This window comes from Oculina patagonica, chromosome 13 (assembly GCF_052425735.1).
Source record: "Oculina patagonica isolate OP01 chromosome 13, crgOcupat, whole genome shotgun sequence".
Lineage (NCBI taxonomy): Eukaryota > Metazoa > Cnidaria > Anthozoa > Scleractinia > Oculinidae > Oculina > Oculina patagonica.
This window is the reverse complement of record NC_135770.1, coordinates 33,654,916-33,680,397: the sequence shown is the minus strand read 5'-3', so window position 1 is coordinate 33,680,397 and position 25,482 is coordinate 33,654,916. Positions and strand designations below refer to the sequence as shown.

Sequence of the window (25,482 nt, the reverse complement as noted above, 5' to 3'; positions counted from 1 at the left end):
AATGCCGGATTACAAACGCGAGTGATAGAAGACATCTTTTACAACCAGGGAAGGCTTGATGTCTGACAATCTTGCACAACCTGAAAATTAACCAAAAAAACGTTTTAGGTGTTTCTGGGGTTCAATTTCTCAGGATAGCGATGACTTTTCCGTTTCGCAAAATGTCTAACCTAATTATGAGAGCTGCATTGTTAGGTTCTCTTTCTCTTACAGACTAGGAAAAAGTGCAAAAACAAACGGAAGGAACTTAACCCCGGGTTGAGAAAGAACAACGCAAAACAAGAACAGAATTTCAAGCTACTGGAGCCAAAGTGGAAAGTACTGTAACAGCTCTTGTGAGCCCCCCCCCCCCCCCTCCCTCTCTTTTTGAGCTCCCCTCTGTAATAAGAACCCATTGGAATTTTTTTTTCTTTTTAATAAGCCCCTCCTCTCTATTAATCCTTCCCTCCCTCATCCGTATGTGATAGATCACAACAACTTATAAACATTCATGGTAACTTTTTGGTCAAAATGTGTCACTTAAAGTCATAATGCCACAAAATAGAACTGAACATAGATTTTCAACCAAACTTTGCCTACTTGTTGATTACCTTAAGGGAACTTGAATTTTGAAACTCTTCTGGGACCCTTCAAAAGCTGTAAAGGGGGCTTAATACAACTTTTACTCCATGTTTGATTCAAAATCTTCGAGATTTCAGGTTTTCTTGTTTTCAAGATAGAGGTCAGCTAACACAAACACTGTCACACCTGCTGAAACCATGGCGACTTTTAATTCTTCTTTCAATATCTCCAGAACATCTGAAACTCCTTGCTTCCCCTGAAAAAGAAATTCAATGAATATTTCACTATCTTCACGAGGAACACTTCTATCGGACATTATCACGCAATGATCCCTAGTCCAGTTCTGGCCCTCTCTCTGTCGCGTATTACATCATCAGTCCTTGTAGCGCCATTGGACCATAAGGCCTCGTATAACGCTGCACTTAAAACTCATGGACTCAAGATATTCCCCAGTTGACAGTGATAATTCTCTACTAGAAAAATGCGTGCATGGCATTTGCTGTTTATGCACCGCCCCTCCCAACAAATGCGAATCACCCAAAATTACACCAGACCAATTAATCAGACAATTTTGTCAGTCTCACGATTTATTAGCCATAAAACAGCTTTAATTTAATAAAGTCATCATTTTGCAATCTACACAGGATACCATGAAGGTTGTTTTAATCGGTAGAATAATACCAAAAGGGTCATTAATAAGTCTGTCTCGTGTCATGATCAAGTGCCCTGTACCACAAGAGCTTAATTTTTCCTGGGTTCTGTAGCATTAAGAAACTGGAAGTATTTTTAATCTCCCCTGAATGGGATGCTAGTTACACCCCTGGGTTATCCCTCAGTATTTAATTTGCTGGTACCAATCATCGTGAGAAAAACTGCTAGAATAAAATGTGGTCCCTATGAGCATGACACAATGACCCTTGGCCAGGGCTAGCCTGTTCCAGGCATTCAGTTAAAAGGGAATTGTGTGAAAAGAAAATGGTGTGCGAAAAAATAGGGATGGGGATGAGCTAGTCCCCTCCCTACTTTTTTTTCAGTAAAAGGTATACGAAAGGGTTACAATTTCTGTCAAAATGGTATATAAAAGGGTAAGGGGTTAAAGCTTGGGGTGGAGCCTCCCTGTATAAAACTTTTTTGAGTGCCCCCCCCCCCCGGGCCACTAGATCCAAAGTCCAGCAAGCTATAACCTTAACCAAAGCGTAGAAAAGTATGGTCAGGATTGGGTTAGATAAGACAGAATGCTGAATGATGAACTTGAAAATTTATTGCTCCGTTTTCACGATTTGCCATCAGCGACAAGCTGATTAGCTTTTAACACATACACACCATCCTTTTATGAAATGCCCATAAAGGTCTATACTACCCAATACAGTACTCACATTAATGCATTTTTTTAGTTGGGGGGGGGAAGAACCAAGAGTGAGGATGAGTAATTACAGGGGTCTGAAAAAAATTGAGTTCAGAACCTACTTGATAAGCTAGACCCCATATAACTGGTCTTCCAATGAAAACTGCACGAGCTCCAAGAGCCAAGGCCTTCAGTACATCAGTGCCATTTCTTACTCCACCATCAACAAATACATCAACTTTACCTTCAACTGCCTTAACAACTTCTGGGAGAGCATCAATCTTTAACAAAGACAAAAATAAATAAATAATAATAAATAAATAAATAAATAAATAAACTACATGTGGTAATAATCAATGATTATGGAGTGCATTCGAGCAAATTAAAGAGTTTAATGAATGTTTATTTTTCATAAATGCCCAGTTAACAAATAAATAAACTAGTAATACTGGTAAAAGTCATTCATGACGTCACAGATGCATCACTAATTATCTGTTTCAATATTTCTCAACTTGTTTACAAACATTCCTAATTGGTAATATGCATTTGTAGCCATTATGTCACTAATTCTTCATTTGCCCTTGAAAAAATCTTCGGGGGGAGGGGGAGGGAAAATTTAATTTGCGTCTTTTACCCATGGTATGGCCAAAACGTCCGCATTAATACTGCGTTCCCATTTCCTGAACGCAAAGAAAAGACAGACAGGCAGGCAGGCAGGCAAAAAAATGAGAGACAGACAGGCCAGCAGGCACGCAGGCACTCAGACAGACAGACAGACAGACAGACAGACAGACAGACAGGCAGACAGGCAGACAGACAGACAGACAGAGTACAGACAGACAGACAGACAGACAGACAGACAGACAGACAGACAGAGAAAGAAAGAAAGATTTTGATAGATAATTATGAAGTTTTTGGCATACGTAAAATAAAATTAAACTTAAGGGTCGTTTTTAAAACTTACTACATGTAAGTGTGAGATTTTCATTTGTGTTGAGAACTTGATTATCTTGTGTTTTTCAAGAAAATATCTGTTGTTGCTTAATTTTACCCTTAAAAAAATTTGGTATATTCTTTTGTTTTGGTGTATGGTAATATACGGAAAATCTCAGATAAATTTGTATTCCCACCCCTCTGAAAAATAATTCCAGTTTTACTTTTGCAAGTTTAAATCAAATTCAATTTAGCAAAAGTTATTGTATAGACTGTACTTTTGTGTACTAAAAAAAACCCTATTAAATGCATTTAGTGTATTCAGAGCTCTGGAAATATTCTGAATGAATGATAAAACAGTTATTCTTTTTTTACAATTTTTTTTTCAATATGTCACTCACAGTGGCTGGCTCTCCATCCAGCTGTCTGCCCCCATGATTGGAAACAATTATTCCATCGACACCATGCTTTACAGCTAACCTGGCATCCTCGGCAGTCAATATGCCCTTTATCAAAACAGGTAGCTTAGTGACACTCTTTAACCACAAAAATGACTTCCAGTCGATTGCCTGTTCAATAAGGGATTTGATATACTGTGCATAGTCGTTTGGGCTGGCTTCTGTTTTCGGACCTCCAACATTACCAAACTTTGCATGTGGTACTAACATTGACTGATTTCTTAAATCACGCCATCTCCGACCATGGATTATTGCATCAGCTGTTAAAACAATAGCTTTGTAACCACTGTCTTCTGCACGTTTTATAAGACTCCTTGTAAGTTCTTGGTCTCTAAAGATGTACATCTGAAACCATCGTAAGCCATTTGGTGCTGCTCGTGCAACATCTTCAATGGTGGATGAGGACATGCAGCTCAAAACCATGCATGTTTCTGCATCTTGTGCAGCTGTGTTGGCAAATAAAAATTAAAATTAATCCAAATATTTCCAAGGACTTTTGGAACATTTTTCAAAGATATTCAGAACATTTCCGAATCCCAGTCTCAAGAGTCTCAGTCTCAGTAGTTTTTCCTTTTTTTCTTTTTTTTTTTAACTTTGGGCAATACCTGAAGCATTCAGGAAAGCACAGTCAATCAGTCATAACGCATGTAAAAAAAAAATAACGCATGTACTTTTTTTTCTTGTATTTCTCAGTGTTTTAAAAAGTGTCTCAGGAAAGGCTGTAATAGTGTGAGCTGGAGCTGAAGTGCTATTAACACTAACTTTTTTGGATACTAGGCAATTGGCTAGTTACCGGTAGTTCAAAAAATCACTAGCCTACAAGGACAAGTCACTAGCCCCACCGCTCCCAGGTCCTTTTTGAGTGGCATAGAAGTGAGGATGGAGGCCCTTTTCCAATTAATTCCCAAGATCAGGTTTGCGAGTTGATCGTACGATATAAACCTGTATCATGTGCAATATGGATCACAAGCGCTCTGGTTTAAATTACTCAAGCTATGGAAACTAGATCCTGATGAAGGTTTCTAGGAGAAAACCTTCCCAAGTTATAGAGTTGTAGTTAATTTATTTTTCCACAAATCTTACTAGTCTAGGGGCTAGTAGGAGCGTACTTTTACTAGCCAAGCATGAAGTTTTACTAGTCCTGGGCTAGTGTACTAGCGTTAGTGTCGAGCACTAGAAGTAGAGTGGTGCTTTCAATCTACAGAGATGTGAGACTTGCAAATAAGGCATGAAAGTTGAGGTATGATACAGGCTAGTCAACTCTCTCTAAAAAGGACACCATGGTGACCGGCTCCAACTGTCGATCTTAGAGAGGTGTTCGTAGGGAGTTTAGTTGCTGACAGTAAAATGACTGAAAAACAGCAGGGACAGAACCAACAACAGTTGTCCATCTTATAGAGGTGTCTGTTAAGATATAGTTGACTATGTATCAAAGTTCAAAGGGACTGAGAAGATTGGTGTGGGCAGGGTGGGTGGGATTAATCACCTGACACAACACACTTCACAGCCTTCATCAGTAAATAAATAAACAAACATGCATAAAATAACTTCCAATGAATACCTTGTGCACTCGCCATTTCTGCCATACTGTTTGCCATGGCTTGCAACCCAGCAGGAGCCATACAAATAGGTATGCTGATTCTCTCTCCAAATAAGGACAATGACATGTCGACCTCAGAAATTCCTCGCAAAATTTGAGGTCTTATAAGTAGCCTAGAGAAATAAAAAGAGAGAGTAAATTTATGTGTCCCAAATATATTTATTATGCTATATATAAGCCCAGATAGGTGAGTTGTGCCTAGCAGAGAATTTACAAGGCACTAACACTAGCACTCAGCTAGGGTGACCCTAGCACCAGGGTGTCTGACATTTGCAGACTGCAGACTGAAACTCAACAACTCGATTTTTACATGTGTTTTTGAAAATACAGTTTACAAAAGTGCTTGCCCCTGCTTCTGCAGACTGCAGACTAAGTGTATATCATGTTACCATTACCATTTTTGAGAGCTAACCATAAACAGGCTAACAGGAGTGCTATTCAGGCTAACCGGAGTGCTATTCACCCTAAATGGATCGTCATTCAGGCTAATTATATAACTGGAACACTATTCAGGCTAACTGGAGTAGATTCTGCAAGTCTACAGTCTGCAGTCTGCAAATGTAAGACACCCCTTAACACATCATTGAAAAAAAAAAAAAGAAGAAATGTGCGAGTGCTAGGGTAACCCTTTTGCTTGGATAACCCTAGAACTTGGGTTACCTGACTTCCTTGTAAAGAGGGTCTTGTAGTAGTATTTTGGCATGAGTGTTGCATCATTCCCCTGGGGGAGGACCCCCATATGAAAGAGATGGGGGTGTAAATTTTCAATTTTGGTCTCACCCCCGGGGGGGAGGGGGGGGCACTCAAAAAAGTTTTATACGGGGGAGGCTCCACCCCGAGGTCCAACCCCTTACCCTTTAATATACCATTTTGATAGAAAAAGCACCCCTTTCGAATACCTTTTATAGAAAAAAGGTACCCCTTTCATATACCTACAAAACACAACATATACCCCGGTACTTAAAACAGGATGTTTTCTTGGCATTTTTATGTAGCGCTTAATAAACTAAGACGATACAGCCATAAGTTCCGTCTGTTCGAAATATTTCATTTAAAGGCCTTTTTAACTATCTCAATAACAAAATTTCCTACCCTTTCATATACCTAAACTTGTGAAATCCCTACCCTTTTATATACCTGAAGCCTGAAAAAGGTACCCCTTTCGGGTGGAGCCTCCCTGTATAGGCCATTCTAGGGAGTATCTGCCCCGGGGTCTAACTTAGGTTGTTCCAGACAAAATGCCAATATTTTGCCAAATTTAAGGTTTCCTTTGGGTTGCACACAAAGAAATATAGAGGTATAAATTATTTTGTGCCTTTTTGTATCTATTAGGGGTTGCAAAAAGCTTGAGCAACACCCAGATTGGTCTCCTTTAGGGTGTAATTAAAAATTTCCCTATGATTTCATGTAGGAGCAACCCCCCTCCCCCCAGCCACCCACCCAGGGGTCATTTGTGCGCTATTAGCTACATTTTGGCTTTCTTTCTTTCGTGGTAATCTCACGTACGTGGAGATGAGAATCCAGCTCATTTCGATAAACACATGGATTCTGTAGCCCTCTAGTTTCGATCGCTGCCATCTTTCAGTGGCATCATAGTTAGTAGAGGTGACCTCTACTAACTATGGTGGCATAAGGTGCATTACTTGGTGGATAAAAGGGTTATCCATTGACTACGCCTGGATTTCATCTCCAAGAACGACATAATGGCTTGATACATAAATCTCACCTTTGTTCAAAGGCTAAACCTTTTTAATACTAAGCCATTTAAGATATCGCTCCTACCGTTTGTATGCTTGACAGTTTTCTTTCAACGTGAATTCTTCGTTGGCCCCTGATGCATAGAAATCGTACGCGTACTGCGGCAAGTTTTTCCTCGCAAGTTCTTCGAAATCACTCACGCACACTGGCTTCGCCATATCAAAATCTTCTGTCTTGAAGTAATGTTTATAAATACCTGCCACAAATCTGGCCAGCAGTTACACTGCTCTTGCAAACTGCAATTGTACACAGTAAAAGTTAACAGCTATAAAAGGCACACAGACAACACACAGACCTGAAGCGAGTGAACTGGCTTGCGTGAGTGACCGATCGACCTCGTACCAGGAGGTACTTCATGTATCGCATATTGTAGTGTATACTAACGGTGGCAAGGTAAAACATTCGAAACCGTAACCTGCGATCAGGCGTTCTTTTTTCTTTTTTCATACTGGCTACGACAAAACCTCAAAAGAAAAACCAAAAACGATGAAATCGCCGAAAAGGACAACAGAAATCAAGAAAGGTGAGTACATTTTCTTTATTTTATTTAAAAGAAGGTAAAATTTTATTTCGTCCAGCGCTTTTATTCCACAACTCCATACAAAGTCTTATAGAGCGCTCAAATCTCCAACGGCCTAAAATGTAACACAACACGGCGCACTGCATCAAGTGTCTCAAGTAGTCACGTCTCACTCGATACGCGTACATAAATGATTCATACGCTTACATAACAAAAAAATTATTCGATCGATTTCTCGAATCGTGAGTTTGGGACGCCTGTGGATAAACTAGGCACAACAGTGCGTTAATTGATTTGACTGTTTTTTTTTTCTTTTTTTTATTGCAACACATAAAGACATACAACAAGAACTTACACTCGGCTTACCGTACTATTGTTTTTAATAAAATCTCATTTTCACGAAAGATGGTAAACAGTGTTTTGTTTTGGCAAAAAGTTAGGCAGTTTAAATCATAAATAAAAAAAACATAATTTAAATCAGCCGCAAGGGCCTGAAAATTATTGCGAAATGCACAAACAACGAGAAACTACGAAAGCAAATAAGAATTTTAAAAATACTGCTTTATTGTCTATTCACATTTACAAAAGTTGGTGAGCAGCTTTTTCGATTTCGGAGAGCAAACCTTTCATGTATTCATTGGACTCGCGGCAAAATGATTTCGCGCTGTAAGCGGTCCGTTCTAACAGTGCTCGAAATTTTGCCAAATTATGCCAAAATTATGCCAGAATTCCCAAATTATGCTCCTGATTTCCGAAGTTATGCTCACAAAATGACGTAGATTCGGCTGTACATAGAGGCGCGCAATAACGACACCAAATTATGATGTTTTTCAAATAAACTGTTGTTGTAAATTTATTTGTGTTTTATGGCACGGTCTCGGCCGTCAGCTGTCTAAATTAGAGGCCTTGTAACTAAGCATGTCAGAACAAAGTCAATACATGTACTACTATTAGCGCAGCTAAAACACGCATTGCAAGAACATACTACCCAAATTTAATTTATTGCTGTAGAAAATACACCCTATTTACTAAATTTTATGAATTTATGCTCCAAGAAGCAAAAAAAGTGCTAAAATTTGCTAATTATGCAGTGGCAGTGCTCGTTTAACAAATTATGCTTTTTTGCTCCAATTATGCCAAAAATTATGCTAGCACAATCCGCCAAGGCCTATCCGTACGTGGGGTCCGGTGCAATTAGCCGATCAGAGAAAAAAAACAAAAACATTTATTTAATAACCACAACAAAAGATAGCTCTCTCTCTAAGTTACCAATTAATTAAAGTCACCATCACTTGGTAGAAACTCTTTATTACGAGCAGTTTATATATTGACTTTCATATCCTTTACAAGTCGAACAAATGACACATGGTTTCCCCGCGTCAGAAATCCATCATGACTGCTGTTTCCTTCTGTTGCGTTTTCTTGTTGCTGTTTCCTCTGATTACCAAGACAAACTCTTCTCCAGGTTAGATTATTCACCTTTGGCTTATAAAAACATTCACCTGGGGGGGGGGGGGGGGGGGGAAAAAGAAGGAAAAAAAAAAAAAAAAAAAAAAAAAAAAAAAAAAAAAAAAAAAAAAAAAAAAAAAAAAAAAAAAAAAAAAAAAAAAAAAAAAAGGGAAAAAAGAAAAAAAAAAAAAAAAAAAACGGGAAAGGAAAAATAAAAAAAAACTAAGAAAGTCAAACCTTAAAGACAGGTGTTACACGGCACTAAGGACGAATCTCTTTGCAAGAGATGTGTTTTTACGTGAAGAACTCAATGTCGGGTTAGAAGGCCTGTTGTTAGGGAGTCACACAAAACATCGGCCCATAAGTTAAGGTTCCATAGCCGGGCGCACACAAATATATTGGAGTATTTAAAGATGAGTAATTACTGCTATCGCGGCATTTTTTTGTAGGATTCTAATTGTAGAAATAATTCGCTGATTCCCTGGGAAGAAACTACCTGTACCCTACGGTTTTGGGTAACAAACCAACACCAGTACATTCTCGTTAGACATATCTGTCTTTATAGGCCCAAAGCGCTGTCAAACTTTAGTTTACTGTGCAGATATACAGTTGAACCCCGATATAACGATACGTCAAGGGAGCAGTTAAATTATATCGTTATATCGAAGAATCAATATATCGAGACTCCCGATATAACGATATGGCCGTAAAATAACCAAAAATATCGTTATATCGGGGTAAACCTAACATATACTTTTTTACTGGATAAAGAGGCTTAGAATACAGTCTCATTTTCTTATACATGTATAATTGTATAAACTGAAGCTGTTGTCAGAAACGTTAGAAATAACTCGATTACTGTTATGTTATTGTCTTAAGTTTAATGTTGTGCTTAAATTGTGACGGTGAACTGATAATAACGTTATATCGGGGAAGATTTTACGTTCCCTCCGCTAAATTCTTATCGTTATATCGGGAATATCGTTATATCGAAGTTCTTTCTATCGGGGTTCTGTCCCATACATTTTACTGTAACTTTAGCCGGGACATGGAATGTTCATCGTTATACCGGGAATATATCGAGGATGTTATATCGGGGTTCCACTGTATTTACTTTGTGGGCAGTGCAACATTTTTTTTTTCACTATGTTAGATTGAAGGGCCATCTCATTTTTAATTACAATGTAAAGCCTGGGCCGGATTGTTCGAACACTGATTTACGCTTAAAAGGATTAAAAGTTGATAGAGGGTTCAATATTTCTCTTTTTTAAACTGGAAGATAGATTGTAAAGGGAAACCCTCACTGTACAGTTTTAACTTACAGTGATAAACAAAGAAATATGATAAATTTTAGAGGGGCTAGGTCACGGTATTTTACGAAATTCTATTTATTTTCGTTAATTAAAAGCTCTGAACTTCAAATTGGCAGAGCAAAAGTCATTTGTTGGTAAAAGCACGGCCACATAACAAACAAGGATGATTTTCGAGCATTGTAAATGGACACTCCTGCAAATTGAAATAAACTTGAAAAATGTCGGGCCGACGTTTTTAAGTTTACCCGAACGCAATCGGCGTTTTAATCTTCGCGACTTTTGCCCATCCATGCCCCTTTTAGCCTTTCTGTGTTTCTTTTGAGCAATTAATTTTGTTATGAAGCAAGCAACTTTTCACATGACAACCTACATCCGGGAAAAGGGTTTTTCCCTATTGAAACGTCATACACGTGAACGATCACTTAACACTAGAGTACATTATTTTAGGAAGTTTTCGATCGTTTGAACCGTTGTGTTTAGCACCGCGCATGATTTCATGTTAAGCCGAACCTTTATTTCACTACAAACATTTATTACATTTAGGAACGAAAGTTGTTACACTTAGGACCTTTATTACATTTAGAACAAAAAGTTATTACAATTAGAACCTTTATTACATTTAGGACCAAAAGTTATTACTATTAGAACCTTTATTACATTTAGGACCAAAATTTTTTACAATTAGAACCTTTATTACATTTACATGATGGCCAGAGCCACTTGCTTCTCGTGCACAGGCTTCGCCGGCTAAGAGGGACAAGCTGCTCTGGGGAGTGGGGACGACTTATGGCCTTTCGAACTCCGGGCGTAATTAAGAACCCAGTCTGGATATAGCGCCTGCTGTAATTTATACAAACAACACCATTCGTGATCTCTCCAATAAAACACCTAGTTATCAGTTATGGGCCAAAATTCTTCTAAAACAGTCTTAGCTAAAAATTTAAGAATGTGGTAAATCATAAAGATGGTAAATTTTAAGCCCCGTGATAAATAATGAAGATGAATTTTTTCAAAAAATTATTGAATTTTTTCAACAATGACACAAGCATGGGACAAAGAAAAATTCTGAGTCCCCGACAGGAATTGAACCCATGGCCTCCCAGATACTATCAAAAAACTATCAAAAACTTACCTGCATACTGCTGATCCTAGCAGTATACAGGACGCGTGTCACATATCAACCTAGTAAATGGCCCAGCTCTCCACGAGTCTCTCGTAGCTCAGTTGGTTAGAGCGCCCAACCGGTATCTGGGAGGCCATGGGTTCGATTCCTTTCTGGGACTCAGAAGTTTTCTTTGTCCCATGCTCGTGTCATTGTTGAAAAATTTATCTTCAAAATTTAAGAATATTATTTTTTCACCATAGGAAGTACCGATGTGGAACACGAGGATGTCTCTACTCAGACGTTAAGATGGCGTCTGTTTTCATTGGATGAGTTTCATTATTTGAAGGTGATCCGGGTTGGAACATTTACCGCCTTTGACGACTTTGACTGTACATTCAAATGCCTCCGTAATCCTTTGTGCTTTTCTGTCAACCTGGCCGCCTCCAAAGGAGCCGATGGGAAACTTTGGTGCGAGTTACTGTCCTCTGACAAGTACAGAAACGCTAAGGACTTCAAAGAAAACAAGGGCTCGCATCACCTTTCCATTATGGTAGGGTCTTTTTTCTGATACGTTATTATTACTTAAAATTACTACAAATGAGTGCAATCAAATGTTTCAAAATGAGTCAGTGCGAAACCATTCATATGAAAATGAGTTTCACCTACAGGACCATTTTCATGCAAATCAAACTCTTTCGCACGTAGACTCGTTTTGAAACAGGGGCAAAGGGTAATTCGGAAATGGCCTATTCAAGCCTGTTTTTTCCACAAACATCTTTATTTTTCCTGTTTGTTATGGTTTGATGCCTTGCTTCCAATATATACCATAACAATGCCAAGCATTGTTTCAACGATAAATTATTTCTTCTCTCTTCAGTCGCCTTGTTCTTCCTCACCGTGCCAAAATGGAGGAACCTGTCTACCGAACTACAAACATGACACGTTTGAATGCCTTTGCGAAAAAGGTCTCATTGGAAAATATTGTGAGAAAGGTACACTACAGTTTTTTTTAATAGATTTTGTTAAATTAAGCCGTATTTAATAATCTTCGGCCTGGAACACCTGCTCGGTAAAATACTAGAATCAGGAGTTATTTGTGTTTTCTGAGCTGCTTCATGTAAGCATCAAGCGCTTTATAGAGCGATTTTCACTTGAGTGTCGAAAGTAATCTGCTTTCTGCTTTAACTTGGGTTTTGCATTACTACGCTCATTGATTGGCTCAAAAATATCGTGCCACTTTCTCAGCCAACAAGAAGCTTGAGAAGCTTAAAATTGGGCGGTTAATGATTAACTTTCCGCTTTAGCTTGAAAGGTGGGGTTCAGTACAGCAAAAACCGTAAGTCACACGGTTTGCATGAGCTGTATTAGTGTGCATAACATAGTATCTACAGTGTTGTCAAGATTGTATTATTACTTAATGACATAATGTATGACATATTAAATAGATTTAGCTTAAAATATAAAAATGTTTACAACAGATCTAAAAATATAAAACGATACTCTAAATTTTCGATCGCCTTCTGCGGTCTTCTTCAGAGAATGATGGAATTTTGCAAGGTTCGCAGAATTCTAATAAGCTACATCGACGTTATTGTTCGTTGTCCCCCTGGGGAGCAACTAGCGATGCGTAAACCCTTGGGAAGGGCGCCCTTTCGTTTATAGTGTTTTTGTCGAGGAAGGAATGCAAGGATTCCAGAAACAGTCTTTCGTTCTTGCTGCTTACACCTGTTTCAAGAATTTCGGCGTAACTTGGATGTATGTCGTGGCCGATTTCTGCATGTTTAATCGCGGAGTTGATATTTCCGTTTGTTCCGGGCTTGTTCGGCTCCCCGCGATTTCCAGTTTCTTTTGCTTTCCCCAACGTATGCAAATGGACATATCCTGCAAGTCACTTTGTATACGATTCCTTTCAATTGATCTTTATTCGGTCGGTCCTTGGGCTTTTTGAAGATATTTCCTAACGTTCGTACTGGTTTAAACGCTGTCTTGATGTTTTCGCGGCTCAAAATCCGTCGAACGCGCTCCGACACTCCTTTCACATATGGAATGGACATGTATGCCTTCGGATTCTCCTGGGTTCTTGGTTGCGTGTTTGTTTTGTTTGATTCGCCAGCTGACTTGATGAAGCTCTCGGGATAACCGTTAGCTTTTAAGTCATTTATAACGCGTTGTTTCTCGTTTTGTCTTTGCGCAGTTGTTGATGGAATGCACTTAGCTCGGTCCATTAAAGTCTTAACGACGGCTCTCTTGCTTTGCGCTGGGCTGTGTGAATGGAAGTCTAAATACTTGCTCGTATGTGTGGTCTTGCGGTATACACCCACCTCGATCTTACCATCCTGATTAACGGTGTTGTTGGTGTCCAGGAAGGCTATGCTTTTCTTGCCCATAGTTGTTGTAGGCATCTCCACTGTAAACTGAATGTTGGCGTTTATCGAGTTTAAGTGGCTGTGAAAAGCTTCAACACCGTCGCTCTTAATGCACGCATTCGAATCATCGACATAGCGGCGCCACCACTTTGGTTTAACGGTCGAAGTTTCTAACGCTTTCTCTTCGACTTCTTGCATTACAAGCTCTGCGATCACCGCACTGACTGGCGATCCCATGGCACATCCCGATACCTGGTGGTATTGGGTTCCTTCGAATACAAAATAGCTGTTGTGCAGCAAAAAGGAGAGTAGATCCATGACCTGCCCTTTAGTCAGCTGTGTATGATTTTTCCAATCGTCAGATCCCTCAAGTTTTCGCTGAACGATATGGAGGTGACTTAAACTCGATAAACGCCAACATTCAGTTTACAGTGGAGATGCCTACAACAACTATGGGCAAGAACAGCATAGCCTTCCTGGACACCAACAACACCGTTAATCAGGATGGTAAGATCGAGGTGGGTGTATACCGCAAGACCACACATACGAGCAAGTATTTAGACTTCCATTCACACAGCCCAGCGCAAAGCAAGAGAGCCGTCGTTAAGACTTTAATGGACCGAGCTAAGTGCATTCCATCAACTACTGCGCAAAGACAAAACGAGAAACAACGCGTTATTAATGACTTAAAAGCTAACGGTTATCCCGAGAGCTCCATCAAGTCAGCTGGCGAATCAAACAAAACAAACACGCAACCAAGAACCCAGGAGAATCCGAAGGCATACACGTCCATTCCATATGTGAAATAATAATAATAACTTTATTATCGTGTCTAAAAATGTTTAGCTGAGGGGAAAAGTCCCCTCTACTAATTGTGGACACCTGACTAAGAAAAAAAAATTTAAAAAAAAACTTAAACCTATCATTCAAACTCTGTCCAACAAGGGAAGCAGGTGAAGTTGCTAAAAATGTTCGATGGGTTTTCGTTTTTAAAAGATATTATAGACTAATTGTAGTCGGTATTTTTTCTTAGGGTCCGACCCAACGAGCGCGTGGTTTCATATTGATAACGCGAGCGCAAACAGCGGCATGGACATGAAAGGGTTTTTCCTCGCGTACTCTTGTCTTGCCCCAATCTCTCCTCGCGCGCCTTTTAAAACCCTCACCCCGCACTTCCTCAGTGATTTCGAGAGAAAAACAGACTGCAAGCAGTCTAAAGATATTATAAAAAGAGTAACCGTCTTTAGCGATAGATCGTTGTTTCCTAACCAAGATCGCATTTACAATGGAATACCGTGTTTCGAAGCCTCGATTTCTCGAGCCTCGACCAAAAGTACTTTCTAATAACTCAAACCGAAGTTCTCTACCCTTAAATTTGCTTCCTACCCCATGTGCTGGCGCCTTGTCGTGGCGGGGTAGCTTTAGAGTTCCTAGGATCTCCAGGGCTATGACGGCGGGAGTTATATAACTCCCGTAAAGGTCTGAGAGTGAGAGGCCAGACGAAGCTGGCACACCGGCCCTCCAGGTTAGGGGGTTTGCATAGGGCCAACAAGCCTATCAGCAAAAAGAAAAATGTTACGGAAACACTGAGCGGCAAAGAAATTTTCAGCAAATGGTTGTGACGTTCTTCCAGAGTCGATGACTCGTACTATGCGATAGCGGTAAAAACCGAAAGGAAGCTGCTACCACGAGGATGGAGACGGACGGTAGAAACTGAACTGAAAACCCTAAACTATACCTGGGAAGACATCGAGAAGAAATCCCGTGACAGGCATGTGTGGAGGAACTTTGTCACCACTGCCCCTAGCGCCGATGGCGTGTAGGGCAGTAAGACAGAAGAAGAAGAAAATCAAATTTGCTTCACTTAGTCTAACAATTTTACCCCCTATTTCTCGAACCAATTTTTGTTTCCTTTTGAGGATTAAAAGATCTGGATTCCACTGTAATTTGAACCTGTCTTGTTTATGGTGGTTGCAAGGGGACGGTAATGTTTCTTAAACGGGTGAATTTTGAAAACTCTATTATTTATTTCTCATCTTTTCATGACATACCTACCTACCGAAGATTGAACTAAAATTCGTATATATTTAAAATAATGCTTATTTTCTCCTCCTTAGTGGCTAGGACCTGCAAGGAACTGTATGACAACAACTTGTAAGTAGCGAAGCCAGATCCGTTTTAGTCTTATACGGCACAGCATTGGCAAAATAACGGAGTCCTCAAGAAAAACTAGATGAAATGACGCGATGAATTCATTTTGCCATTTAGTTAAATGCCCTGCACAGAGATCTTTCGAATTGTTGGCAGAGTTACATAGCAAAATATATCACGTGGAATAACTTATCTACAAAAATATTTCCAAACGAGTGATTGAGCAAACTACTCAAGATATTCCAAGAAGCAAGCTATTTAGATGCGTTTTATTTTCTGTATTTCATTACAATTTTAGGCCCGTTATAAGGGTGTTGGTGTATGAAGTGAGATGTCTGAATCTAGTAAATGGTTTGAACCCAGGACTGTTGACAAACTTTACACGAGTCTTACAGCCAATAACATCACGGCTAAACTGACCAATCAACATCAACGGACCAGACTTATAACAACATCGACTAACAACAACTTTTCACTTGACTCTGAAGATGACTTCCGCTCAGGTTGTCGAAACGTCAGTCACCAACAACAGTTCTTCTCAGAACTACTCTCATCCGGACGATCATTCTTCACGACCTAATGTCTGAATCTATTATTTTTTTATAGGTTATTGACCAAACATGTTCGGATGAAGTAATGTTGACCGATTTAAAACAGTTTAACGAAAACACACCCAGTCTTATCCAAATGTCCTTTTCTTTGGCCAAATCCCCCCCAAAATTTCTAAAGATTAAGCGAGTTTTTCACTGACAACAAAAACAAAGACGTTGCGCTGAACAGAATTGAGCCGTTTTGAGAACAGCACAATAGGCAACGGGTAATCCCGAGCGGGCTACATATAATTATCTTGCCCGATCGGTTACCCAATCACAACGTACAATTTACTTCTTCTTGTCCACTCACGTGGCTAGCATACAATAAATCAGATATTTAGTACATGACAGGGACAGGTTTGCTTGGTATACGTATCTGGGAATAACAAATGGTAACATATTACAATCCCACGAAGCGCCTTATTGTTAAACCTTCCGTTTTGAAGCGTTTAAAGTTCTTGAATCTTTACAGGGCTGACGGGAACAAAGCCTATCCGCTGAAAATGGGTTCAGTTATACTTCCGGTCTTTTGTCACATGACGGATGACCTCGGAGACTGTGGAGGTGGTGGATGGACGCCTGTCATGAAGATCAACGGAAACAAGGTATTCAGCTAACGTGCAAGTCCTAGATCTTCAAAAGAACTGTCGACTTCCTTCCTTCCTTCCTTCCTTAACGTTTCCCAATATTTTTCATTGAATGTTTTATTGCCTTTGAGTGCGTTAAAGTTGATCAAATTTTTAAGATTGTTTTCATTTCACTAGAGGGTGCATCTTACCATTTTTTGACTTTTAACTTGAATCTTTGCTTAAGTTTTAACTGGTTTTAAGTTTTGTAGCATGTTCCGATCTTTTCATAAGGAACGTTCCTTTAATATCGATTGTTCCTTGTTTTTGTGTTCCTATTGAACCTAAGAGGATCAGATTTTTATAAACTTAGGAACAAAACGTTCACTCTAAGATAAAATAGGAATTATTTGTTCCGAGTTCCCAAATCTAAATGGAACACACTGTTCCCAAACTGATAGTTTAGGTCTGTTTTGTTCCGAGTTCCTATCTGTGAATGGAACACATTGTTCCCAAATTGATAACTTAGGACTGTTTTGTTCCGAGTTCCTATCTGTGAATGGTACACATTGTTCCCAAATTGATAACTTAGGACTGTTTTGTTCCGAGTTCCTTTCTGTGAGTGGAACACATTGTTCCCAAATTGCTCATTTAGGAACGAATTAAGGACTGTTCAGTTCCGAATTCCTTTCACTTCTTGGTCCATTTTGTTCCTAAATTAAAATGTTCTTTAAAATGAAGACAAACAATGGGGCGCGCATAGACCCGCTTGGGCAAGTTCAACATGTCATGAATTTTGCACAATAGTAATAAAGGTAGGCAAGCAGAGGCATGCCTTGCCAAGTTTAAACATGAATGAAGTTCCTTTAGTTTTTCACTCGTTCCTTGTTTCTGGCAAAAATTCAAATCTAGGAGATTGTTTTGGCCATTGTATTTAAAGGGCAAAATGAACAAGAAGTCCAAAATCAATTGGTCAAATATTGATGGAGCTTCGCCCAAACCGAAAAGGCTTCACTTGGAAAAAGATGAAATCGATCAATTGTTTCATTGCCCAATACAAGTGTGTGACCATGATGGGTTTCAAAGTCAGAGAGGGTGCAGAAAACATGTGAATATCAAGCACAGTTGGTTCTATTACTTTGACGAGAAACCTGACCTGGGAGAAATCGCTGCATGCGCAAAAGAAGGTGCCAGTGATGTTAAATCGAGTGAGATCACAATACAAACTGCCAGAGTTTTGCCTTCATTTTCCGTTTCCAGCAAAATTGGCGAATCATTCACGAGATGGTTAACTGGACGTGGTGGAGGTTGCAAGAAAGATCACGTAGCCCAGCAGATAGTCAAGAGGTGTTTCAAATTTCTCAAATTTTGCTGCGAAGACGAGGAGGAATTAAGTTTTGAAGTGCTCGATTTTAGCCTGTGTTCACATAATTTGTTGTTCAAGTTTATCGACTACCTGCAAGATGAATGCAAGCTCGGACACGGTGGCCGATTGGGCTACATTGATGCGATCTCCGAATTAATCGACTTCAGAAAAATAAACGGCGCATCTGACACAGTTCTTCGAAATTTGTCTTCAACGGAGCTGTACCTCAAACGAGCACGCAAGACGGTTGCAAAGATGATGAGACTGCAATGGACACAAGATCTAGACATTGAAACTTTGGATGCTAGAGGGCATTGGGCGACTATGGAGGAACTGTTAGAAGTCGTCACATTTCATTTGCCTCGTTTCGAGAACACTGTAAAGACGTGCAAAACCCTTCCAGGTCAAGTGAATCCTTCGGACTTAACATTTTCCACGAAATTTGTTGCGGTGTATTTGTTCATCAAGGTGAAAGGATCTCGGCCCATGACATATCAGTATTTGACAGTGGACATGGTTAGAGCGGCTAAGGTAAACGGAGGATTCATTGACAGAAAAAGTTCAAGACGGCCAGCAAATATGCATTTGACTCATTGATTCTGACCGATGCAAGCATGCAGGTGCTCGAAAGCTACATCAATTTCGTAAGGCCACTGCTGAAACCCCAGTGCGACTTCGTACTTGTCACTAGAAACGGAGGCCAGCACAGTAAATTGGGCGACGTCATGAGTAAACTAGTGTTCGATGCAATCGGAAAGTACATTCACCCAACGCGCTATCGTCAAATTGTGGAAACGCAAAGCTTCGAATTGCTCACAAGCAAGGAGCAAAGAATTTTGTCAGAAGACCAAAAACACAGTTCTGCCGTTGCGAAAGTTCACTATCAAAAGCAAAGATCGCGAGAAGTTGCTGTCAAGGCTCACGAGTGTCTACAAAAGCTACAAGGCACGAAAGGCTCGGAGGTGGATAGAGAAGTGCAAACGAGGTTTAGCAGTTCAACCGCAAGTATTGAAGCACCAGTCGAAACAACAGAAACAAAGAGCGCGCTTCTTGAAAGACCGGATTCCCCGCCCACAAAGCAATTGCGAATTCAAAGAAATCACCGCTCGGTGTTGAAATTCACTGCAAACGAGGACGAGTTTCTCGAGAAAGGCATTCACAGGCATGGATATGGACAGTGGACGGCAATTTTGAGAGATTCCGATTTCAAATTTCAAAAAGAAAGATCGGCAGATTCTCTGAAGAAAAGGGCTGGACTCAAATTTACAGCGCTTAAGTGTACCAACTAAAGAACTCTGCTATATGTACGTGAAACTTTGCCTAAGCAAAACGAGTTGAAATTCCATGAAAGGGGTAAACTTGTCTCAAATAAATGACAACCACATTGCAATGCACTGTCTGAAGAGTTTAATGTTCCTTTGCCTAAGGTTTACACGACTATCACTTCACTTTGTTTAACTTAACTGCTTTCAGTGAGCGATAAATACAAATCAACGTTGACTGGAAATATAATAGTTCCTAATGTCGTTACAAGCTTTCTTTCCTGAATTGCCTTCCTTGCTAGCTGCGAGCCTTCGCTTTCTCTTAGGGGCTGAGCAAGAACGTACTGGAGCTGTGTTTCTGACTGGCGTGGCACACGGCTCGCCGACCTGCGACGTTGGCACTTGTGTGATGAAAATGGCATTCTCTTCGTCACTGCTCCCGTCTTTTTCTGATAGAGGCGGTGCGTCGTTCTCCTTGGTCACTCCCGATGGCTCGCCAACCTCTTGAATTGTGGGCAGGGTCTGAAAGAGGGTTTTGACCAGGTCTCTGTGCTCTTTACTCAAGATTCCCAAGGCGACGCATGCTCTCTTTCTCTCTTCCAACGCGATGGTGCAGTCAAGATTGAAGCCAAGATTCTGGTGATGATTCTTCAGCTTTTCTTGGAGCACATCTTGATAAGCCTCCAGAGACGCTCTCGTTTGCCCGTCGAGGTCTACCTGCAGCAACTTTGTTGTCGTCTCGTGAAGTTCTCGTTCTGTCGACTGTAGCCAAGGCAGCTGGAATGCGTCTCTTGCTTTCCTTCGTCGCGCAACCAACTCGTCTCGAAGTGCTTGTCGCCTGAACTCGGATAGATCGGCGACAATCGGCGTGGGCAGTGGATCTGTTGCCTCTTCGGGTAGCAATTCTACGTGTTCTCTTGTTACTCCGCGTCTGATAAGGTGCTCCTGTCTTCTCACGTAGTCTTGCCTTTGCCACTCTTCCAATCTGGCGTTCTCTTCCAAGCGCATTTCTAAAACTCTAGCGGCTTGTCGGTGTCTTATCGACACGGGAGAACACTCCACGATGATGTTCTTCAGAGCTGCAATGCTTGGACACTCGTTCGAGTCATCGTGATCTTCGACGCTGTTTTGCTCACCCTCCATGACATCCTCTAGCTCGTCACCACTATCCTGAGTAGGGTCGATTACAACATCGGCGAGCACCATCTTTCTGAGAGCTTCTCGTTCGGTTTGCGGCAGGGTGCCATCCTCATTCTCCATATCGTCTTCTTCATCCGAAGAAGCTGACGAATCGTCTTCATCTTCCAATCTACGAGCGTTTTCAGCGGCCCAGACGACACATTCCATAGGGTGTTTCCTCAGCCAGTCAGCTGCTCTTTTTTTGGTGCTGCAAGGCTCTTGAAAGTGTAATTTCGTAGTCGTCGATCCATGGCAGGTTGGTCTTCGTCACTGAACAGAAGTTTCCTTTGGGCAGTGATGAGCATCGGGCAGCGATTAATGAAAGATTTTGCTGTTTGATATTTCACATCACAAGCGGTGTAGCCTCCCTGCGTCAAAATCTTCCAGTCGTGGATGTCCATGGTCGACGTAGAGGCCTCGTTGATGAAGATGATTTCAGTAGATTTAGAGATCATCGCCTTGTTAAATACTCTTTGCTTGGTAACAGTGGCGATGTTGCTGTGATGAACTAAGCCTAGGATTGGCTGGAAGAGACTTGTTTTGCCGCTGTTGGCATCGCCAATGAGGCAAGGCACTTTGTCCTTGTGGCACTTCTTGTTGACGTTCAGAAGTCGCAGAAAGTCTTCGCAGAACGCACCAATTTCGACTTCAGTCAGGCTGGTCTGTAAAATTTCCCTGAAATACTTTCCATCTGGTTGTTTACGCGGATCGTACTTTGCAAACGCTCTCGGAGTGACAAGTCCGATTTTCTCTTCTGGGATGGGATTTGATAAGAAGCACCTGTCCTTTACGGACCAGCATTGGCCTTCACTAACTTCAATCAAGTTGTAATCGACACATATTGGACGGATTACTTCACAATCGGGGTCGGCCAGAACATCAATGATCTTCCTCATGTCTTTCAAGAGTCTCGCTTTGAATGACTCGTTGGCTGCTAAACAATTGATGAAGGCTTTAACCTCACACTTGTAAGCGAACGTGTATTTGGCCATTGGACATTTCTTGTAAATTTTGCCACGGTACAATGCGTATTCAAGTCGTTTCATGGCAATCCCAATGTCGTTTATTAGCACCGTTAGTTTATCTGAAAGCCTCGTTTCATCGCGATCGTTCGTTGGTGCACTGTCTGGATGATCAATGCTAAAGCCAAACTGGTCGATCACAAACTTAGCATCTTCCATCTTTTTCACTGCATGCTGTACAACCGTGTTAAATGAAGGATTTACAAGACAAATTCTGGCGGCGCTCTCTGTACCACAGTTTTCACTATCGAACAAATCACCGTCTCCAACCAACATTTCGATTTCTTCTGTGCAACAATGTTCATAGGACGAATTAACCAAGTCTTGTATCATCGGGTTCTTATGATCTTTCAGAACGTTGTACAATGACTTCATTGCCGCTGATTCTCTGCCTTCGTAACAGGGCACCTACGACAGAAATTTAGGTGTCAGCAATTAACGCATCTACTGTTACATTTGAAATGATTAGTCGCCATTTATAATTTTACGGTTGATCATATCTTTGTTCGTTTAGATAAAAAAAAGCTCATCGAAATGTTCAAGTTTTGTGAGCATAAGTCATTTTATTTTGTAATCATATATCAGTGGATTTACAATCTAAGTACGGTATGCTATTAAGTAAGAAATCAATACCGTGCAAGATCTATCCTGTTTTATTCCCTAGAAATCAGTGTCTTATAACACTTCTAAAGCCCATGTGTACCTGAGTTGCCGTAGTTTCCACGTCACAATCTAAAAGCGCACGGTGTATGTGGATGGGGTTTACCGGGGCTCCATTTGGCGAAGTTAATGCTATCCAATAGTTGATTGTGGGACGAAGTTTCTCGTCTACTACAGTCGAGTGATTCGAAAGCCACTCTTGACTTGCATTGCTGGCAACTTGACTTGATGTTAGGAGTTCTTCGTTGTTGTCATCACTTTCGGGCTCCACGGCGCTTGGTTGCTTTTTTCCCCTGCTCTTCTGAGGTCCTTGTGCACTTATTGCCGAAAAAAAGAATGCCACGTTTTGAACTCCTGTTAAAAGTAAAAGACAAACGAAATTAGAAAGCAGTGAGACACTTCTTCGTCAACCGAAAAATCTGCGAGAACGCATGGAAAACAAATACCCACCAAAAATTGCCTCGTCGCAAAGTTCTCGTATCTTGCACACGTTCTTCCACGCCCTTTGAAATCCTTCCTCTGTAATTTTGCAAACGCATTTTGCACTTACAATACTGCACTTCCCAGCAACTATTGGGCTGATGTAGCATAAAACCGAACTCTTTATCGCTTGACTATTTAGTTGTCTACACGGAAGTCTAGTTCTGGTCCTGTTCATGTTGACAATGATTTGGCCAGAACATGATGCTTCTTATTTATACGATTCAAAGCTGTGATATCACGGGGAATAATTTGAAAGTCGCACAAAATGCAAAGAGAAAACAAGCAGTGCTAATTTGGTTAACGAATGTATGAGGGTATTTTGAGTCCAACAATGACTTTGGAGCGGCCCGTCAACGGCTGTGATCTAAAAATACTCTTCTCATGTTCATCGCATTAATTTTCTCAAACAGTTCTTCATCTAGATAATAGGATTGTTTGGCGATTACATCATTTCAAGTCCAGAGTTACACTCGCTATTAGCATGCGAACAGCGAAAACAAACGACCTAATGAAAGGCATTCATATCACTGACAACTACTAGGTAGCCCCTTTTCTTATGAAACAAGTGACGCTCATTTAAGCTCAAAAGCTGTGACTCGATTAGCAGATGAGGCTGATTGCCTTATTTCAAGGTCAAGATCACTGTGCAAAGATAAACAATGAAACAAATGCGTCCTTATAATCAAGACTTCGGTATGGCGGCTTTAGTTAACACTTAAAAAAACACTGGTAAAATGTATTGTTGGAACAATGTTGTACACGAGAGAATACCTAATTAGAGAATGTGTATAGACTGATCTTTCCGTAAAAAACACAGCATTCTCGGAACTTTAATGGTTGTTCCGCTAAAATATCTTCTGAAACGACAGTAAAATTCACAAATGCAAAAGTTATTACAAGAAAACAAGCTAAAGAAAACAGAAGTTTATTTGTCGTGCCTTTCCGCAATATCCGTGAAAACCGCCCTTATCACAGATTTTTAAAAGAGCACTTACAGATTGACTTGACAGTTGGCCAGTTGATAATATTCTCTATAAGCAGTGGATTTTACGGATTTATCGGATATCACTGGTAAAGCAAATCAACTTACAGTTTCACATTACAGTTGCCCAATATTTCCTCACTGCAGCGGTTTTTACGGATTTAACGGATTTTATTCTATAAAGAATATAATTATATAATTATTATTATTATTATTATTATTATTATTATTATTATTATTATATAATAATAATAATAATAATAATAATAATAATAATAATAATATATTTATGTATGTTATTATATATAAGTAAGAATCCGTGAGTTCCGTGATTTCCACCCTACATGAGCATTTCTCGAAAGGATTTGAACTTCCAGTTTGATATTACAGTTTGGCAAGTAATTCCGCAATATCCGTGAATTCCACACTACTAGGATCTTTTTAGAAATTGTTTCAACTTCCGGTTTGATATGGCAGTTGGCTAGTTGGTAGATTATTTATTTTACGGCGGATTTCCCGGACTTTGCGGAAATAACAAGATTGGGAACTGTTGGGCCTATCTTTCTGTTTCATTGCCCCATAGTTTCTTTAAAAACGCTCTCTGAAAACAGATTTTCACAACAAGAAGAAACAAAACACAGAACAAGTATAATATTAGTGCCTTTTTATCACAACAAGCGACTAAAAGCAGATTGACGTATCTACATAAAAGAGATTTTTACCAGCACACGGGAAGGAACAGAAATTTTGGGAAACTATCCTTCATTCCTCCATTCCTTCCTTCCTTCCTTCTTTCCGTCTATCCTTCCTTCCTTCCTTCCTTCATTCATTCTTTCCTTCCTTCATTCCTTCATTCCTTACTAACTTCCTTTCTTCCTTCCTTCCCTCATTCCTTCATTCCTTCATTCCCCCTTCCTAATTCCTTCCTTCCTTCCTTCCTCCCTCCCTGGGATCAACAATAAGGGGATAATTATGCCCTTGTCATAAATTCCGAAGTGAATTATCAAAAATTTATTTATATTTTTCCCAGACCACATTTCAATATGACTCGACGTACTGGAGTGATAAAAATGAATACAACCTTCCTGGAGGGGAGTCTGGGTTTGACTTACAAGAGACCAAGTTACCTACCTACTGGAACACACCCTTCTCCAAGATTTGTCTTGGTATGAAGATCGACCAACAGGACAACTTCATTGTCATCAACAAGCAGGCCAAGTCTCTGTACTCACTGATCGCTGACGGGCAATACCGCGCTACTTCACTGGGAGGAAACACGTGGAAGACGCTGATTGGCTCCCAGGCCATCCTGCAGACGCAGTGTAACTTGGAAGGGTTTAACTTTGATACTGGCATCAATGATTTTGGTCAAGCAAGAATCGGTATCATAGCAAACGACCAGAATGACTGCTTATCATGCGACACCAGGATTGCGTTTGGTACTTACTCATGGCGCGGCAGTACGTGTGGAAACGAGGCTGTATTTCCGAATGTTTCTATCAAAGCCATGGGGTATATTTTGGTTCAGTGACAAGAAATGAACTACTCTCACCTTAATGAATGTCTTCTCACTTGTGTGCGTCTTGTGTTATAAACGGGGAGACTCTTACAGTTAGATTTGGTGCTGACTTATATATCTCACACGCGTTAAGTGGACTGATAATCGCATAAACCTAATTGAAGAAACTTTGACCCGTGAAAAGTATAAACCATGAACGATAAGACCCAATGGTATTATGGGTAGACAGCCTTGGTAAGTTTAGTAATGTTCCTTTTGTTGTTAATCAAGATATTTTCTTTCTTGGAGAGT

At 40.3% G+C, this 25,482-nt stretch overlaps 2 protein-coding genes and 1 pseudogene across 2 annotated transcripts; 2 read left to right on the top strand and 1 right to left on the bottom strand.

The window, feature by feature from the left end:
• On the bottom strand, nt 1-6,934 carry LOC144635227 (2-Hydroxyacid oxidase 1-like). The gene is made up of 6 exons (XM_078494318.1): nt 6,680-6,934; nt 4,859-5,010; nt 3,241-3,743; nt 2,029-2,187; nt 748-817; nt 1-80 (listed from the first exon to the last, which is right to left on the bottom strand). The coding sequence occupies exons 1-6, from the start codon at nt 6,811-6,813 to the stop codon at nt 10-12; spliced, it is 1,089 nt and encodes a 362-aa protein (XP_078350444.1). The 5' UTR covers nt 6,814-6,934; the 3' UTR covers nt 1-9.
• Nucleotides 6,935-8,094: 1,160 nt separating this feature from the next.
• Nucleotides 8,095-25,482, top strand: LOC144635220 (uncharacterized). The gene is made up of 6 exons (XM_078494311.1): nt 8,095-8,640; nt 11,303-11,592; nt 11,920-12,034; nt 15,526-15,562; nt 16,625-16,757; nt 24,703-25,482. The coding sequence occupies exons 1-6, from the start codon at nt 8,541-8,543 to the stop codon at nt 25,201-25,203; spliced, it is 1,176 nt and encodes a 391-aa protein (XP_078350437.1). The 5' UTR covers nt 8,095-8,540; the 3' UTR covers nt 25,204-25,482.
• LOC144635609 (uncharacterized) lies at nt 17,301-19,373 on the top strand (annotated as a pseudogene).